The sequence below is a fragment of the Heptranchias perlo genome, chromosome 31 (assembly GCF_035084215.1).
Source record: "Heptranchias perlo isolate sHepPer1 chromosome 31, sHepPer1.hap1, whole genome shotgun sequence".
Lineage (NCBI taxonomy): Eukaryota > Metazoa > Chordata > Chondrichthyes > Hexanchiformes > Hexanchidae > Heptranchias > Heptranchias perlo.
In genome coordinates, this window is record NC_090355.1 from 32,855,159 (window position 1) to 32,875,481 (window position 20,323).

Below are 20,323 nucleotides of genomic sequence, written 5' to 3' on the forward strand. Positions count from 1 at the left end.
CTTTCTGTAGAGTCGGCCATGGCTCAGTGGGTAGCACTCTCACCCCTGAGTCAGAAGGTCGTGGGTTCAAGTCCCACTCCAGAGACTTGAGCGCATAATTTCAGGCTGACACTCCCAGTGCTGCACTGTACAGAGATGATGTGGAGATGCCGGTGATGGACTGGGGTTGACAATTGTAAACAATTTTACAACACCAAGTTATAGTCCAGCAATTTTATTTTAAATTCACAAGCTTTCGGAGGCTTCCTCCTTCGTCAGGTAAATGTTCAGGAGCTCCTTGAAGCCTACGCATTTATACATCACAGAACAAGGCAACTGCCCGTTGCCTTGGCAACGGGCAGTTGCAGGGGCAGTCTGTAAACACCATGTATTGTTCTGTGATGTATAAATGCGTAGGCTTCAAGGAGCTCCTGAACATTTACCTGACGAAGGAGGAAGCCTCCGAAAGCTTGTGAATTTAAAATAAAATTGCTGGACTATAACTTGGTGTTGTAAAATTGTTTACAACTGTACAGAGATGCCATTGTTTGCATGGTGTTAAACTGAGGCCCCATCTGCCCTCTCAGGTGCATGTAAAAGATTCCCATAGCACTAATTTGAAGAAGAGCAGGGGAGTTCTCCCCAATCTCCTGGGCCAATATTTATCCCTCAACCAACATCACTAAAAATAAAAACAGATAATCTGGTCATTATCTCAGGGATCTTGCTGTGTGCAAATTGCAAATTGGCTGCAGCGTTTCCTACAGTATAACAGTGACTACACTTCTAAAAAGTACTTCATTACCTATAAAGTGCTTTAAAGACATCCTGAGTTCTTGAAAGGCAACAATAACTTGCATTTATACAGCACCTTTAACATAATAAACCATCCCAAGGCGCTTCACAGGAGTGTTATCAGACAAAATTTGACACCGAGCCACATAAGGAGATATTAGGACAGGTGACCAAGAGGTAGGTTTTAAGGAGCGTCTTAAAGGAGGAGGGAGAGGTAGAGAGGCAGAGGGGTTTAGGCAGGGAATTCCAGAGCTTAGGGCCCAGGCAGCTGAAAGCGTAGCCGCCAAAGGTGGAGCGATGAAAATCGGGGATTCACAAGAGGCCGGAATTGGAGGAGCGCAGAGTTCTCTGAGGTTTGTAGGGCTGGAAGAGGTTACAGAGATAGCGAGGGAGGAGGCCATGGAGGCATTTGAACACAACAATGAGAATTTTAAATTTGAGGCGTTGCTGGACCAGGATCAAATGTAGGTCGGCGAGCACAGCGGGTGATGGGTGAACGGGACTTGGCGTGAGTTAGGATACAGGCAGCAGAGTTTTGGATGAGCTCAAGTTTATGGAGGATGGAAGATTGGAGGCCGGCCGGGAGAGCGTTGGAATATTCGAGTCTAGAAGTAATAAAGGCATGGATGAGGGTTTCAGCAGCCGAAGGGCTGAGGCAGGGGCAGAGACGGGTGATATTACGGAGATGGAAGTAGGCGGTCTTGGTGATGGAGAGGATATGAGGTCGGAAGCTCAACTTGGTCAAACAGGATGCCAAGATTGCGAACGGTCTGATCGATCCTCAGACAGTGGCCAGGGAGGTTGATGAAAGGTGCTATATAAATGCAAGTCTTTCTTTCTTTACCAAAGGAAACAGTATCAATCCTATCGAATCCCTTTATCACTTTAAACACCTCGATTAGATCACCCCTCAACTTTCAAAACTCAAGGGAATTCAAGTCGCTTATGTAACCTGTCCTCACAATTTAACCCTGTAAGCCCTGGCATCATTCTGGTGAATCTGCGCTGCACCCCCTCCGGGGCTAATATCTTTCGTGAGGTGTGGTGCCCAAAACTGAATGCAGTATTCCAGATGGTGTCTGACACATAGGCTCTGTACAACTGAAGCATCGCTTCCTAAGGGTAATAGTCACTTTGTACGATAGTGTAAAACGTGCGACAGTAATCAGCAGCCTATTTTGCAACTCTCCCGATTTTCTTGAACCCACGACCAGGAGTGAGAGTGCTACAACTGAGCCATGGCTGACACCAATTCAGAAGGGTTTTTATTGGCCTGGTGCATGCTTCGACAACTCTGGTTCAGCAAGCCATTTCTTTCAGTTCCCACCACAAACTCTGTTCCCCAGCCACTGACTCCATCCTTCTCCCTGGCCAGTGTCTGAGGCTGAACCAGACCGTTCGCAACCTTGCTGTCCTATTTGACCCTGAGATGAGCTTTCAACCCCCCATACCCCCTCCATCACCAAGACCGCCTACTTCCACCTCCGTAACATCACTCGTCTCCGCCCCTGCCTCGGCTCATCTGCTGCTGAAACTCTCATCCACGCCTTCGTTACCTCCAGACTTGACTATTCCAATGCTCTCCTGGCCGGCCTCCCAGCTTCCACCCTCCCTACACTTGAGCTGATCCAAAACTCTGCTGCCCCCGTATCCTAACTCACACCAAGTCCCATTCACCCATCACCCCTGTGCTCGCTGACCTACATTGGCTCCCAGTCCGGCAACGCCTCAGTTTTAAAACTCTTATCTTTGTTTTTGAAATCCCTTCATGGCCTCGCCCCTCCCTATCTCTATAACCTTGTCCAGCCCTACAACCCTCTGAGATCTCTGCGCTCCGGCAATTATTGCCTCTTGCACATCCCTGATTTTAATCACCCCACCGTTGGCGGCCGTGCCTTTAGCTGCCGAGGCCCTAAGTTCTGGAATTCCTTCCCTAAATCTCTCCGCCTCTCTACTTCTCTCTCCTCCTTTAAGACGCTCCTTAAAACCTACCTCTTTGACCAAGCTTTTGGTCACCTGTCCTAATATGTGGCTCGGTGTCAAATTTTGTTTGATAATCGCTCCTGTCAAGCTCCTTGGGACGTTTTACTACGTTAAAGGTGCTGTATAAATGCAAGTTATTTGTTTTCGTGTTCTGGGCAATGATGTTATCTTGGGGTGTGCTCGATGTGAAGGAGAAACCCTGTGCAAAGCTTTGCTGCTGATAATTCTGCACAGACTTTTAGGACTGATACAGAATGTTGACCTGCAGCTGTGACAGGTCGAGTGGAACTGTAAACAAATTAGGAGGGCCTGACTTAAAGTACCAATGGATCTCCTGCTGCTGCTGATCTTGTGGCCGTGATCTTGTAGAGAGTTGAGAGCCCCGTCACAATGTCAGTGATGTTTATGGAGAATCTTGGCCTGGAGTATGGTCATTCTCTGTGGAATTAATTATTCCATCAATTGAGGGAGCTGCTCCAATCACAGCCAGTGCTCAATGGCACTAGCTAAACATCTTACGGAGAAATGGACAGTTGCCCCAAACCTTGTACTAATCAGCTTGTAGCCAGCACTGAAGACTCAAGGTTGTTGCTTTTCAATTGTATCTTTAATGCTTTAGATAAATGTGTTTTGTGTATCCTTCTCCCTGCCTTGCGTGAAATGAGAGCAAAGATAACTAAGGAAAGAGTAGGGCCTATTAGAGACCAAAAAAGTAACCTATGCGTGGAGGCGGAAGATGTGGATATGGGTCTTAATGAATACTTCGCGTCTGTCTTCACAAAAGAGGGGGACGATGCAGAGATTGTAGTTGAGGATGAAGAGTGTGAAATATTATATGGAATAAACATAGTGAGAGAGGAAGTATTAAGGGGCTTAGTATCTTTGAAAGTAGATAAATCGCCAGGCCTGGATGAAATGTATCCTAGGCTGCTAAGAGAAGCAAGGGAGGAAATATCGGAGGCTCTGACCATCATTTTCCAATCGTCCCTGGCTACAGGCATGGTGCCGGAGGATTGGAGGACTGCTAACATTGTACCGTTGATTAAAAAGGGAGAAAGAGATAGACCGAGTAATTACAGGCCAGTCAGTCTAACCTCGGTGGTGAGCAAATTATTGGAATCGATTCTGAGGGACAGCATAAATCATCATTTAGAAAGACACAGGTTAATCAAGGACCGTCAGTGTGGATTTGTAAAGGGAAGGTCGTGTCTGACTAACTTGATTGAATTTTTTGAGCAGGTAACAAGGAGGTTCGATGAGGGTAACGCATTTGATGTAGTCTACATGGATTTTAGCAAGGCTTTTGACAAGGTCCCACATGGCAGACTGGTCAAAAAAGTAAAAGTCCATGGGATCCAAGGGAAAGTGGCAAGTTGGATCCAAAATTGGCTCAGTGGCAGGAAGGAAAGGGTAATGGTTGACGGGTGTTATTGCGATTGGAAGGCTGTTTCCAGGGGGGTCCCGCAAGGCTCAGTTCTAGGTCCCTTGCTTTTTGTGGTATATATTAATGATTTGGACTTGAATGTGGGGGGCATGATCAAGAAGTTTGCAGATGATGCAAAAATTGGCCGTGTGGTTGATAGTGAGGAGGAAAGCTGTAGACTGCAGGAAGATATCAATGAACTGGTCAGATGGGCAGAAAAGTGGCAAATGGAATTCAATCCAGAGAAGTGTGAGGTAATGCATTTGGGGAGGGCAAACGAGGCAAGGGAGTACACAATAAATGGGAGGTGTAGAGGAACCGAGGGACCTTGGAGTGCATGTCCACAGATCCTTGAAGGTAGCAGGACAGGTAGATAAGGTGGTTTAAAAAGGCATGCGGGATACTTTCCTTTATTAGCCGAGGCATGGAATATAAGAGCAGGGAAGTTATGCTAGAACTGTATAAAACATTGGTTGGGCCACAGCTTGAGTACCATGTACATTTCTGGTCACCACATTACAGGAAAGATGTGATTGCACTAGAGAGGGTACAGAGGAGGTTTACAAGGATGTTGCCAAGGCTGGAGAATTTTAGCTATGAGAAAAGATTGGGGTTGTTTTCTTTGGAACAGAGGAGGCTGAGGGGAAATTTAATTGAGGTATATAAAATTATGGCGGGACTAGATAGAGTGGATAGGGAGGATCTATTTCCCTTAGCAGACGGGTTAGTGACCAGGGGGCATAGATTTAAAGTAATTGGTAGAAAGGTTAGACAGGAGCTGAGGAGAAATCTTTTGACCCAGAGGGTGGTGGGAGGTCTGGAACTCACTGCCTGAAAGGGTGGTAGAGGCAGAAACCCTCAACTCATTTTAAAAAGTGCTTGGATGTGCACCTTTTTTTTTATTCGTTCGTGGGATGTCAGCGTCACTGGCGAGGCCGGCATTTATTGCCCATCCCTAATTGCCCTTGAGAAGGTGGTGGTGAGCCGCCTTCTTGAACCGCTGCAGTCTGTGTGTTGAAGGTTCTCCCACAGTGCTGTTAGGAAGGGAGTTCCATGATTTTGACCCAGCAACGATGAAGGAACGGCGATATATTTCCAAGTCGGGATGGTGTGTGACTTGGAGGGAACGTGTAGGTGGTGTGTTTCCATGTGCCTGCCGCCTTTGACCTTCTAGGTGGTAAAGGTCGTGGTTTTGGGAGGTGCCGTTGAAGAAGCCTTGGCGAGTTGCTGCAGTGCATCCTGTAGATGGTAGATGGTACACACTGCAGCCACTGTGCGCCAGTGGTGAAGGGAGTGAATGTTTAGGGTGGTGGATGGGGTGCCAATCAAGCGGGCTGCTTTATCCTGGATGGTGTCAAGCTTCTTGAGTGTTGTTGGAGCTGCACTCATCCAGGCAAGTGGAGAGTATTCCATCACACTCCTGACTTGTGCCTTGTAAGTGGTGGAAAGGCTTTGGGGAGTCAGGAGGTGAGTCACTCACCGCAGAATACCCAGCCTCTGACCTGCCCTTGTAGCCACAGTATTTATGTGGCTGGTCCAGTTAAGTTTCTGGTCAATGGTGACCCCCAGGATGTTGATGGTGGGGGATTCGGCGATGGTAATGCCGTTGAATGTCAAGGGGAGGTGGTTAGATTCTCTCTTGTTGGAGATGGTCATTGCCTGGAACTTGTCTGGCGCGAAAGTTACTTGCCACTTATCAGCCCAAGCCTGGATGTTGTCCAGGTCTTGCTGCATGCAGGCAAGGACTGCTTCATTATCTGAGGGGTTGCGAATGGAACTGAACACTGTGCAGTCATCAGCGAGCATCCCCATTTCTGACCTTATGATGAAGGGAAGGTCATTGATGAAGCAGCTGAAGATGTTTGGGCGTAGGACACTGCCTTGAGGAACTCCTGCAGCAGTGCCCTTGGGCTGAGATGATTGGCCTCCAACAACCACTACCATCTTCCTTTGTGCTACGTATGACTCCAGCCACTCGAGAGTTTTCCCCCTGATTCCCAATTTTACTCAGGCTCCTTGGTGCCACACATGGTGAAATGCTGCCTTGATGTCAAGGGCAGTTACTCTCACTTCACCTCTGGAATTCAGCTCTTTTGTCCATGTTTGGACCAAGGCTGTAATGAGGTCTGGAGCCGAGTGGTCCTGGCGGAACCCAAACTGACCATTGGTGAGCAGGTTATTGGTGAGTAAGTGCCGCTTGATAGCACTGTCGACGACACCTTCCATCACTTGGCTGATGTTTGAGAGTAGACTGATGGGGCGGTAATTGGTTGAATTGGATTTGTTCTGCTTTTTGTGGACAGGACATACCTGGGCAATTTTCCACATTGTCGGGTAGATGCCAGTGTTGTAGCTGTACTGGAACAGTTTGGCTAGAGGCGCAGCTAGTTCTGGAGCACAAGTCTTCAGCACTACAGCCGGGATGTTGTCGGGGCCCATAGCCTTTGTTGTATCCAGTGCACTCAGCCGTTTCTTGATATCATGTGGAGTGAATCGAATTGGCTGAAGACTGGCTTATATGATGGTGGGGATATCGGGAGGAGGCCAAGATGGATCATCGACTCGGCACTTCTGGCTGAAGATCGTTGCAAACGCTTCAGCCTTGTCTTTTGCACTCACATGCTGGACTCCGCCATCATTGAGGATGGGGATGTTTATAGAGCCTCCTCCTCCCATTATAGAGTCATAGAGTTATACAGCACGGATAGAGGCCCTTCGGCCCATCGTGTCCGCGCCGGCCATCAGCCCTGTCTACTCTAATCCCATATTCCAGCATTTGGTCCGTAGCCTTGTATGCTATGGCATTTCAAGTGCTCATCCAAATGCTTCTTGAATGTTGTGAGGGTTCCTGCCTCCACAATCCTTTCAGGCAGTGAGTTCCAGACTCCAACCACCCTCTGGGTGAAAAAGTTCTTTCTCAAATCCCCTCTAAACCTCCCGCCTTTTACCTTGAATCTATGTCCCCTTGTTATAGAACCCTCAACGAAGGGAAAAAGCTTCTTAGTATCCATCCTATCTGTGCCCCTCATAATTTTGTACACCTCAATCATGTCCCCCCTCAGCCTCCTCTGCTCCAAGGAAAACAAACCCAATCTTCCCAGTCTCTTTTCATAGCTGAAGCGCTCCAGCCCTGGTAACATCCTGGTGAATTAGTTGTTTAATTGTCCACCACCATTCACAACTGGATGTGGCAGGACTGCAGAGCTTTGATCTGATCCGTCGGTTGTGTCCTTCAGGACTCGGCCAGCTCGGTCAGTCGTGGTGCTACCGAGCCACTTTTGGTGATGAACATTGAAGTCCCCCACCCAGAGTACATTCTGTGCCCTTGCTACCCTCAGTGCTTCCTCCAAGTGGTGCTCAACATGGAGGAGGACTGATTCATCAGCTGAGGGAGGGTGGTAGGTGGTAATCAGCAGGAGGTTTCCTTGCCCATGGTTGACCTGATGCCATGAGATTTCAGGGGGTCCAGAGTCAAAGTTAAGGACTCCCAGGGCCACTCCCTCCTGACTGTATATCACTGTACCGCCAACTCTGGTGGGTCTGTCCTGCCGGTGGGAAGTGCCGTAACCTACAGGGCTACGGACCAAGTGCTGGAAAGTGGGAATAAGCTGGTTAGCTCTTTTTCGGCCGGCACAGACACGATGGGCCGAATGGCCTCCTTCTGTGCCGTAACTTCCTATGATTCTATATTCTATTCTATGAAATAACAAATTCTAAATTCTTTTTATACTAAGACTGGTTCAACTTAAAATAACGAAGCACAGCTTTTTGTGGCCATGGATATAACTTCTCGTTTTTTGCATTTAAATTTCATTTGCAAATACAACCGATGTATTTTCAAATCTATAAAATATTATGAAGTCTTTTTATTCCCTCTAGGGGGCCCTGGTGTAATGTACATCAAGTTATTTCTCTCTGTGCTGGATTTTGAAAAAAACATGAGGTCATGATGATTGCTCAGTTATTGTATAAGTATATGTTTTCAGTAAAATAAACACAGTGGAACTCTATTCCATGCGATAAATCAGGACTGACAGAAACAGCCTTGACTTGAACTAACTATGCCCATTCCAGAGGTACAGCGTGACAAGGGACCTTGGTACTATTTGCATTCTGAAGAACACTACCGCGGGAATGGACAGCTCATGTGTAGGACAAGCATTAATCGTTTTTTTTAGGTAGATTTATTGTGAAATTGGCACATTTCATACAGGTCTTTGCATCTGATACAAACATGTTAACCAACCCATGATGGAGGCCTCTCTCACTTAAATGCTTTACATCAGGTACAATTATGTAATCATTGCCACAACATCCATTTGTTGAGAATCACTGTTGGAGGTACTTCCTTCATAGGTTTGGAATATTTTTTTGGGGGGGTGGGAGGGAGAAGAGAAAGTAGAGTCGAGTGTCATTTTTGATTCTTTTTATTGCCAACTTACCCCTTCCTGTCTTGAAGGCAGTGACTCATGCTGGGGTACTTGTTCTATGGGTGACGTGGACTTATTGCTACCAACCCCAAGTGTCCATTCTTCACATCCAAACCTGAGCAGCGTATGGCATCACAGCCATGGATGAACACAGCAGAACCTGATCCTGCTCTCACCCAATGTCCACATTTTCTAGCCAGCATCACTGGTTAGTGATTAGGAGTAGGGAAAGTGGGTGCTTTATCCCCTCCCGAGCCTTAAGATCTATGGAGTTGTAGATTACTGGTCTGGCTGAGATGAGCTAACTTACAACACACCAGTGATCGAACTCAAGACTTTTCCAATACATATTAGCTCAACACTATGTCATGAACTACATTTACCCATTGGACATTGAGGTGTCCTTATTGTTGTCTTGATCTTTATAATAAAAAATAAATTAATTTCTAAAATAAATCAGAACATCTATAAAGGCACACAAAGAACAGTGCCTTTCACAACATCACAAAGCACTTTACAGTCAATTAAGTACTTTTGAAGTGTAGTCACTTTTGTAATGTAGGAAACACAGCAGCAGCCAATTTGCACACAGCAAGTTCCCACAAACAGCACAGAGATAATGCCCGGATAATCTTTTTTTAGTAATATTGGTTGAGGGATAGATATCGCTCTAGGACACTTGGGAGAATACCTCATCCCTTCTTCAAATAGTACCATGGGATCTTTTATGTCCACATGTGAGGGCAAACAGGGCCTCAGTTTAATGTCTCATCCATAAGGCACCACCTCCAACAGTGCAGCACTCCCTCGATACTGCACTGTAGTGTCAGCCTAGATTATGTGCTTAAGTTTCTGAGTGGGACTTGAACCTACAACCTACTAACTCAGAAACGAGAGTCCTACCCAGTGAGCCATGCTGAGGCTTGGCAATTTATGGGCAAATAAGCAACCTATAGCTGTTCCAATGCATGGCGAGGGACTGAGCCATAAAACCAGGAAATTCCCAGGTCCTATCACTGGACTATGTTGTGTTCCATTTGCGCCTGGATTGAAAATTAGATTGGGTCCCTACACCTGATTACCATCCAGTGACATCTGCTTCAGATGCAGGCAAGATTAGGATGGTTTCTGTCATCTAGGCTAGTGATTGTCAAACTTTTCTGGTGGGTGACCCCTAACAATATTAATACACACCAAGGGCCCCTTGTCCCAACATCCAAAACACAGTATCAACCACCCAAAGGAAAACAGTGCAATCTTTACAGAAAGTACAAATCACCTATGTGAGTAAACAAATACAGACAAATTATAGAATACAGAATTCTGATGACCTCATAGACATGCTAGAATCCATGAACCCCAATCTATAAGCCTATTGTCTGGGTGTACATATGAAAAGTGATTGCTTGGTAAAGTATCAAAGGATTAGTCATTTCTTTTAAAAGAAAGGATTGCATTTATATACAGCCTTTCATGACCTCAGGATATCCCAAAGCGCTTTACAGCCAATGAAGTACTTTTGAAGTGCAGTCACTGTTGTAATGTAGGAAACGCGGCAGCCGATTTGCACACAAGACCCCACAAACAGCAATATGATAATGACCAGATAATATGTTTTAATGATATTAGTTGAGGGATAAATATTGGACAGGACACTGGGGAGAACTCCCCTGCTCTTCTTTGAATATTGCCATGGAATCCTTAACATCCACCTGAGAGGGCAGACGGAGCCTGGGTTTAATGTCTCATCCAAAAGTGGGGGGGGGGGCGGGGGGTGCTGCAGAGAAAGCGGGTAAAATAATCACAGAACTGGGCTTGCACAGCTCACTCAGTGTGCAAGCTCATGACTTATTACGTTGATATTAAATGAGCCTTTGCTTCTCGGTCCATCACTGTTTCTCACACCACAAAGTGTCATTGTGTGTTTTCTCTGTGCATAATTGTAAGGAGTCTTACAACACCAGGTTATAGTCCAACAGCTGACAACAACTCCTTACATTTGTCCACCCCAGTCCATCACCGGCATCTCCACATCTGTGCACAATGTCAGACCCTCTAAATGTCACTCATTAAGAATGACAATCACTTATTTTTGGTTTAAAACATATCACCCAGTTTGATGCAACACCCTCAAAAAAATAAATACAAACTCCACGTGTTTGGTTAGCTTTTGGTGATCACAAGCATCACTCAACATCTGTCTTACAACATGTGGACTTCATGCTAATGAACTCTGCAACAATACCTTTAAGGATGGGATGGGCACTGGCCTATCACCTGCACTTAAACATTACAAATGGTAAATAAATAATAAACAGGTCGCCAATTACATTGCCCAGTAACCAGGCCGCCCAATAAGTAGCCAATAGTAATTGCGACTACAGAAGTAAAGAGATAAGCCAATCAGATACGAATCCCACCTAACCAATCAGCGACTACGGCTATTCGGCGGTGACGTCTGTCGATTGTGACCAATCAGCGATGTTGTTTCAGAAGCCGTTTACATATTCGCCAATCGGCGTTGTTCTTTTACCCTTGATCGGCGCGCGGGCCAATGAAATGCTTTGTTTTATATCGCGCCTCGGTTTCTGACCAATCAGCACTGTTGTTTATTGATTGTTGATGGGCCGGCCGGAACCAATCAGCGAGGCTGCAATGGTGGGCGGCCAATGATTGGAGGGGAGCGGCGGCCGGCGCGGAGCGGAGCGGCTCTTGAGGCGGAGGCTCGCTCGGCGCTGACAGGAGGCGGTGAGAGCGGCGATAGGCGGGGGGGGGTTGTGAGGGGAATAAAATAATAATAACACCCGGGGAGGGAGGGGGGTAAATCTGAGGGACCGTTAACCCACCCCCGCCACCGGCCTTTGAGGAGGGGTGGGGGGAAGAGATCAGCGCCGTTTGGTTGCGATGAGGACGATGCCATCCCCGCTGTGCGCCGATGCCCTGCTTCGAGGAAGACGGTTGTGGGCCAAGCGCCGACCCCTGTGTACCCGAACCTGACTCGTTCCAACTTCGCAGCCCGGGCTTCGTACCGGCCTAGTTCCCCCCCCCCCCACCCCACCGCCCCGACACACACCCACTACTCCCGGGGCCTTGTCCGTTCCGCGGTGGTTTCGCTTGTTGGTCCCGTGCCTCTCGCCAGCCTCCACCTCCGCCGCCGTCCGCCCGGGGCTCTCCAACCGTGACTGGAAAGGGCACCTTCGAGGGGGGGAAAAAAAAAAGCGGACTCTCCGCGACCGCTCATGGCTTTCATAATGAAGAAGAAGAAATTCAAGTTCCAGACCACCTTCAGCCTGGAGGAGCTGGCCGCCGTGCCCTTCGTCAACGGGGTGCTCTTCTGTAAGATCCGCCTCTTGGACGGAGGAGATTTCACCCAACTCTCATCCAGGTAAGGACCCACCCAGCACCTGCTGCAACCTGGAGCCGAGAGGAGAGGGAGGGAGGGAGGGAGAAGGGAAGGTATCCCTGAGGTTTGCTTGCCAATGGCCAGTTCTTTCGCGACGTGCCAGCCTGGGATATATATTCCTGTTTAAAACTAGTACAAGTCAAGAAAATAGTTTCTTGGGAGAGACCAGTATTTGTTTTGACAAAAGATGCACAGGTACAATTGACATTGGGTCCCACTTGACCTCTAGTTTGGGCGTAGGGGGACAAAAGACTTTTTTTGAAATAACAATATCCTCGATTGTAAGTGTGGAAGACTTGAGTCACATTGAGAGTATATGACCCCACTTTGTGGCTCTGCACTGAGTTGGTTTGTTGCAAGATATGACCATAAGCTTCAGTGCTTTTGCAATTTAGCTATGTTTTTGCGTGGCCCTGATGCTGGCCATGATGTGGAGATGCCGGTGGTGGACAAATGCAAGGAGTCTTACAACACCAGGTTATAGTCCAACAGCTTTATTTGAAATCACAAGCTTTCGGAGGGTCCGAAAGCCTCTGATGCTGGCATGTCCACTTACTCTGCAGCGGCAATCAGCAAAGCAAATATCGAGTGCTGAACTAAACAGCCAAAACAGAGTACAAGTCTGGAGAATATATACTAACACTTGGCTCGGTTCTGGTCACTAAGACATGGTAGACATTCAAGCAGACTAGGCAGAGAAGAGCCTCAACATCGATTAATAATGTCAGAGGATGTAGCAGTGAGGAAAGAATAGGCTTTTCACTCTTGAAAGGAGACACCTGAAAGGTGGTCTTATTGAGGATATAAGATGGTAACGGTAAATCTGGAAAATTACTTCAAATTAAACAGTAGGAATAGAACAAGGGAGGGGGGCTCAGGCTCAAACTAGTAAAAGGCGAATTTAAGATAGTAAGTTCTACTTCACACGTGGTATCAGAGGGCTCCCGGCTGGTGTGGTGGAGGCAAAAGTCTAGGAATCTATAGTATGATTTACAAGTAAACTGTTAATTATCACTTGATAAATATGCAGTACAGTAATTATGCCACAATAGTCAAAGGTGAAAGTAAGCCATGGGGAGCACTTTCTGTACTCTCTTTCCCCATCCCATTTTTTTGAAGCAGAATATCTCTGTCCTGTTAAGAGAACCTCACTTTTGTGTGCCATTTTCATTACCGCAAGGTAATTGTTATTTGTTATATATAGTTATTTGTATTCCCTCAGTGCTCTTTAACAGCGGTCTCCCGGAAGAACCTCGTTGACTTCAGTGTGTTCGGATCTGGTAGTGGTTTTTCTAGGGTTGGGAGGCACCAAGTGGCTCCCTGAGCTTTCCATCGTGTTTATTTCCATTCAAATCAGTGAAGCCCCCACTTGTGGGGGAGTCCAAAACTAGAGGTCGTAAATATAAAATAGTTGCTAATAAATCCAATAGGTAATTCAGGAGAAACTTCTTTACCCAAAGAGTGGTAAGAATGTGGAATGTGCTGCCACAAGGAGTAGTTGAGGTAAATAGCACAGATACATTTAAGGGGAAGTTGGATAAGCACACAAGGGAGACAGAAATAGAAGGATATCCTGATCGGGTTAGATGCATTAGAGAGAGAGGAGGCTCATGTGGAGCATAAACGCCGGCATAGACCAGTTGGGCTGAATGGCCTGTTTCTGTGCTGCACATTCTATGTATGTTGGACCATGTGTTGGAAATCTGAAGGTTTTTTCCAGGTAACAGTCTGTTTCATGGCTATATGTACAGTGGCATTGTGTCATTGGTTTAACTGGCAGGTGATATAAAGTGATTGGGACCAACTCCAAAACCACAGCTTTGCTTATATTTATTTTTGGCTTAGCTAGATATAAACTCTCTTCCTTCTCCCTCTGTTTCTCGAGACGGTGGTAATTTTTTTAGCAATGGAGAATGCAATTTATTAGGTGTAGGAAACTCTTCAGTGACCATTCTTCACATATCAGTCTAGATGTTGAGTATTTGACCGTGGATGAATTACAGCAGAGCTCAGTCCTGACCCTCACTTATATGCAAACAGGTACACTTTCCAATAGGTGTCACTTAACAACACTCGAGTGAGAATCCTGGCTGATTTATTTCCCTCTCCCTTCTTTGGGCATGATGAAGCCAATTGTAGCACCCGCCATTGCCACTTCAGCTGGCATGGCACAGACTTGTAATCAAACCTGGTTCTGGTCTGTTGGCTCTGTCACACTAATGGGAACATTTACCTACTGTCAGGGAGTTCAGAATATGATTCTGGGCTAAATGCAGTGATGTCTGTTGCTGGGAACATTTCAACCTCCTTTAAACAAATTAAGAGTTGGGTTCACTGAAACTGGTCCATGTTTATCTACTACATCTGTTATGTACATGCATTGTCCTTGAACCTGTTAATACTTGATCAAGTCCACTCTTTTGAATTAGATTTCATTCTTAAATCCTTTTGAAATACAGTATTTTACTTTGAATTTTTTAAAATTCAAAAATTGGTTGACTTTACAAGTTAAACCTAATTTTTGTCTTTTGTAGTTAGCAGTTCAGTCAGATTAGGTGACAGTACTGCTTTCTGTTACAGTAATAGAGAACTCACAACTATTCAATATTACTCTTGCAGTTGCTTGGGACAGCTGCTTTTTATACTGTGCTGCAGAAAATGACAGGTTTTGAAGAGCTCAAATTATTGCTGAAATGAATTGGAAAGAAAGTCTCCTTGTAATCATTGTTTTCTGCCCAAATAAATGTATGGGAATGTAGACTTTTTGTGAGCCAGAAATTCTCTGGCTAAACTTATTCAATTTGAGTGTTTTTCTTTCTAAATTTCTTAATTGATAACTGAATAATACTGGTTACAAATGATGCAGTTCTTTTTTCTGAGCCAGCAAGTGAAGCCATTGGATGGTGTTAGCAGTATTGGCATTGTTGGTTTTCATTGGACGAGTGTTGTTAGAATAGTAGCGAAGGATGTGGTGTAGATATAGTTTCTAATGTGAAGTAAAACTCTGGTGGAACCATAAAAGTGATGCTGTCTGTTCAACGTGTCAGCAAGTCACCGATTGTGGTGAACTACTACGGTCAAAGTACAGGAACTACTTTCCATATTAAGAGCGTTGAAATGCTTTCCATTCTTACTACGGTTGCAGACTTGTTATCTTTTACTGTACTGTTTTCAGCATAAAAGTATGGAATGTAAAACTGTTTTATATTTTGCTTTGCGCACTTAATTGTATGAAAGGTATTTATGAAGCAGTTTCATGGGATTTTGATTTTGGGCTTTTCTCAGACCAAATTGCAGTAGACCTGGATATAGAGTTTGGTTTCTGGGTCCAATTATGTGAAGGTTTTACCATTTGCTTTTGAAAACATTAAGCTACTGTTTTTAAGGAAATTTCCATAATTAAAAAAGTACATAAAATGGTTTTCATTGACATAACACAATGTTCAATATGACTCATGATAGGAGTGGTGATGTCCATAATGATTTCACCTTGTATTCCAAGTCAGTTAGAAGCAAAACAATTACTCTTAAAGTAATCCAACAAGTTGTAACATTGAAGCTGTGGGATCACTTGTTCAGACCTGCAGAAAGGTTTCTTGACTGATTCCTTGCCTTTCGCACAGCTTGGAACAAAGAAGTTTGCAAAGACGCTATTGTGAATACAGTTAAGAGTTCCGTAAGGTAAGAATAAAAAAAGAAATACTTGCGTTTTATATAGCGCCTTTCGCAACTTCAGGATGATCCAAAGCGCTTTATAGTCAATGAAGTGCTTTTGAAGTGCAGTCACAGTTGTAATGTAGGAAATTTTGCACGCAGCAACGTCCCACAAACAGCAATGTGATAATGACCAGATAATCTGTTTTAGTGATGTTAGTTGAGCCATAAATATTGGCCAGGAGACCAGGGAGAACTCACCTGCTCTTTGAAAAAAATGCCATCTGAGAGGGTAGACGTGGCCTCGGTTAACATCTCATCCGAAAGACGGCACCTTCAACTGTGCAGCTTCCACAGTACTGCACTGAGCTGCATTAGAGTGACAGTGATTTAATTCTCCTCGTACTAAATTCAGTGTCAACGCTTACAGCAGCAGTGCTTACACCAGGGGATGCAGTTGTGGAGTAGCACAGCCAAGGCTATCTGGTGATATCACGTCTCTGCACTGATCTCCTGTATTCGCTGCTAATGAATGACCCTGTAAAGGGAGATTGGAGGGTCTCGCTGCTGTATTTATGTCCTTTTGTATTGTGCCTTTACTGTGAAGCTGAGTTGTCACTTTTTCTTCTCCCTCGCATATATTTTGTAAACTCATTTCATGATTTTGCAATTGAACATTCCCTTGCTTGACAGGGTGGACAGGTGCTCACTCTGCTGTTTGGAGGCAGATGGGATCAGGAGGGTGGCTCCATCCTTTTAGGAGAAAGTACCTGGGCCACCCCAGTAGCTTTGGAATTGCTGTTTGGTGGGGGGAGCAGGGATTAAGTGTTCTCACCTGTGAACCATCTCACTTACCACAGCATGTTCATACAACACACTGCTCCATTGTAACACTGATAACATTTTTCAAGCACTGACCTTTGGAATCATAGAATCATAGAAAATTTTCGGCACAGAAGGAGGCGATTTGGCCCATCATGTCCACACTGGCCGAAAATGAGCCAACCAGCCTAATCCCACTTTCCAGCACTTGGTCCATAGCCTTGTAGGTCACGGCACTTCAGGTGCACATCCAGGTACTTTTTAAATGTGATGAGGGTTTCTGCGTCTACCACCCTCTCAGGTAGTGAGTTCCAGACCCCCACCACCCTCTGGGTGAAAAAATTTTCTCAGCTCCCCTCTAATCCTTCTACCAATCACTTTAAATCTATGCCCCCCGGTTATTGACCTCTCTGCTAAGGGAAATAGGTCCTTCCTATCCACTCTATCTAGGCCCTCATAATTTTTTAATTTTGTGTGTCATAAGTCACTTTAGATTCCAATTGTTAGAGTAAAAAAAATTGCTGAGTAATAAAAGGATGCATTTCAGTATAAAACGCATGGCGAAATAGTTACCGCCAGCATTACTCATGCTGAAAATATTACTTAATTCTCCTCTACTGCTGTAGTTCTCTTTTGTTAGCCTCTGGGTCAGTTCTTCAGAGATGAAAATTGTTGGTATGTGCAGTCAAAGTACAAATCTGATCATTGGGCAGATTGGGGAAGCAATAGTTTTGGCAATCTTGGACTTTTTGCATTTTTAAGATTTCCAATTGAGAATATTAATAATACTGGTTATTGCATCACTGGGCAAGTTCTATGAAACTTGTTAGGGCAGTGATCTTTTGAATTGTATTTTAATATTTTGTAGTGGGTCTTGTCCCACTAAATTCACTGTTAAATCAGCTGGGCTCAAAGTTACAGTAAAATAACGTTACTTTTTTTTTGACTATATTTTCTACCAGAGCCATTGACACACTCTCTGTATTTTTAGGCAGTACTGGTTGTTAACTTGTTCTGGGAATATACAGTGATGAATCTTGTATTATAATGTCGATATCGGTGAAACAGAATCAGGATACAAGAGAATCAGGATACAAGAAACTGTAGTATGAGAAGAAATATTCCGATCATCAAACCCACTCCTTCTGCAGACTTATAAAATTGACCTATCATGGACTCTACTCCACTTAATGATTTGCTTAGATATTATTTGATCCCCAAAGGTAATTGGGAAAAACTGTAGAGAATTCATCTACCCTCACATATTTACTGTTCAACTCTAACCTGCTGTCCCCTTTCCCATAGACAATCACAGCCATCTTCTCCTCTCTGGCCCCAGCAGGATAGGAACTATTGTGCTCAGTGGAGTATTTGATCTTAGTTTATACCTATTCTTAGAACTTCATTACGTTTGCTGGGAGCCTGTTCCATATAGCAATTACTCTGATGGGCAGAGGTAATATTTCTTCTAAATGTTTACTACATTACAACAGTGACTACATTTCAAATGTACTTCATTGGCTGTAAAGTGCTTTGGGACGTCCTGAGGTTGTGAAAGGCGCTATATAATTGCAAGTCTTTTTTTGATCCCCAGCCTTACATGATCCTATTAAATTTTAAACCCTTGTCCTCTCTTTCTGTGCTTCCAACCAATATTTACATAATTTAATCTTTTCAGCATTTTAAAGATCTATACAATTTTTTTGTTCTTATTTTGAGAAAAGTCTTAGTTTCTAGATTTAAGAACATAAGAAATAGGAGCAGGAGTAGGCCATCCGGCCCCTCGAGCCTGCTCCTCCATTCAACATGATCATGGCTGATCTTCTACCTCAACGCCATTTTCCTGCACCATCCCCATATCCCTTGATGCCTTTAATATCTAGAAATCTATCGATCTCTGTTTTGAATGTACTCAATGACTGAGCATCCACAGCCCTCTGGGGTAGAGAATTCCAAAGATTCATCACCCTCTGAGTGAAGAAATTTCTCCTCATCTCAGTCCTAAATGGCCTACCCCTTATTCTGAGACTGTGACCCATGGTTCTAGACTCCCCAGCCAGGGGAAACCTCCTCCTTGCATCGACCCTGTCGAGCGCCGTAAGACTTTTGTATGTTTCAATGAGTTCACTTCTCATTCTTCTAAATTCTAGGGAATACAGGCCTAGTCTAGTCAATCTCTCCTCATACGACAATCCCACCATGCAAGGAATCAGTCTGGTGAACCTTTGTTGCACTCCCTCTATGGCAAGTATATCTTTTCTTAGGTAAGGAGACCAAAATTGTACACAATACTCCAGGTGCAGTCTCACGAAGGCCCTATATAATTGCAGTAAGACATCTTTACTCCAGTACTCAAATCCTCTTGAAATAAAGGCCAACATATCATTTGCCTTCCTAATTGCTTGCTGCACCTGCATGTTAGCTTTGAGTGACTCATGTACAAGGACACCCAGGTCCCTTTGAACATCAACATTTCTCAATCTCTTACCATTTAAAAAATACTCTGCATTTCTGTTTTTCCTACCAAAATGGATAACTTCACATTTTTCCACATTATATTCCATCTGCCCATTCACTTAGCCTGTCTATACCCCCTTGAAGCCTCTTTGCATCCTCCTCACAACTCATGTTCCTACCTAGTTTTGTGTGATCAGCAAACTTGGAAATATTACATTTGGTCCCCTCATCCAAATCATTGATATAGCTTGTGAATAGCAGGGGCCCAAGCACCGATCCTGACGGTACTCCACTAGTCACAGTCTGCCATCCTGAAAAAGACCAGTTTATTCCTACTCTGTTGTCTGTCTGTTAACCAATTCTCAATCTATGCCAGTATATTATCCCCAATTCCATGCGCTCTAACTTTGTTCACCAACCTCCTGTGTGGGACCTTATTGAAAGCCTTCTGAAAATCCAAATACACCATCCACTGGTTCCCCCTTATCTATTCTACTAGTTACATCCTCAAAGAACTCCAATAGGTTTGTCAAACATGATTTCCCTTTCATAAATCTATGCCAAATCCAATTATTATTTTCTAAGTGTCCTGTTATCACATCCTTTTATAATAGATTTTTGTTTTGGTTCTTTCCTGAACCCCGTTTAACACACAGTGTAGGTGCTGTGGTACTGGACTAGTAACCTAAAAGTCCTGAGTCTAAATCCCATCATGGCACCAGAAAAAACAATCATGAAAGCTGTCACATTATCATTTAAAAACCCAACTGGGTCACTAATTTCGTTCAAGGATGTGAACCTGCCACCCCTAACCTGTCTGGCCTACATGTGACTCCAGTCCACACACTTCGTTGAAGCCTAATATCCTCTGAAGTAGCCTAGAAAGCAGCTTAGTTGTACAATCATTATGGACCTCCCTACCTTCTCAGGGCAACTAGGGAGGGGCAATAAATGTGGCCTTACCAGTGTCACCCACATCCCGAGGACAATTTTTAAAAAAAAGTAAACATCCTTTTGATAGTGTGTGAAATCACATCTGGCTTTACCAGTGATCTGTGAAAAGGTAGAATAATTTGTTTGGACTTGTAGTCAAATGTCCGATCTATTTTTATATACTATTGATTTATCCTAGTGTTGGTTTAGCTTTGTTGATAACAGCTTCATGTTGACCAGACTTTTTGAATGTCACATCCAAATCCCTTTCCTTTGCTAATTGATGATTACTGATATGCAGTGACTGTTAGTTTGCTGGGTGCTAAATCATGTTTTCATTTAATTTTTCCAGATTATATTAAAATTATCATTGATATCGATTTTAAAATATCAGTTTGGATGAACCACACTTTCCTTATGGTGCTCGTGGTGTCCTTTTTGTAA

General features: G+C 44.4%; 1 protein-coding gene across 2 annotated transcripts in view; it reads left to right on the plus strand.

The window, feature by feature from the left end:
* The first annotated feature begins 11,426 nt into the window (after window positions 1-11,426).
* eeig1b (estrogen-induced osteoclastogenesis regulator 1b) overlaps window positions 11,427-20,323 on the plus strand; it is a 122,428-nt gene continuing 113,531 nt past the window's right edge. For both annotated transcript variants that reach the window (XM_067969904.1, XM_067969905.1), the window contains exon 1: window positions 11,427-11,995. In XM_067969904.1, coding sequence (XP_067826005.1) covers window positions 11,850-11,995 — 146 coding nt within the window. In that variant the 5' untranslated portion in view covers window positions 11,427-11,849. The remainder of the gene's footprint in view (window positions 11,996-20,323) is intronic.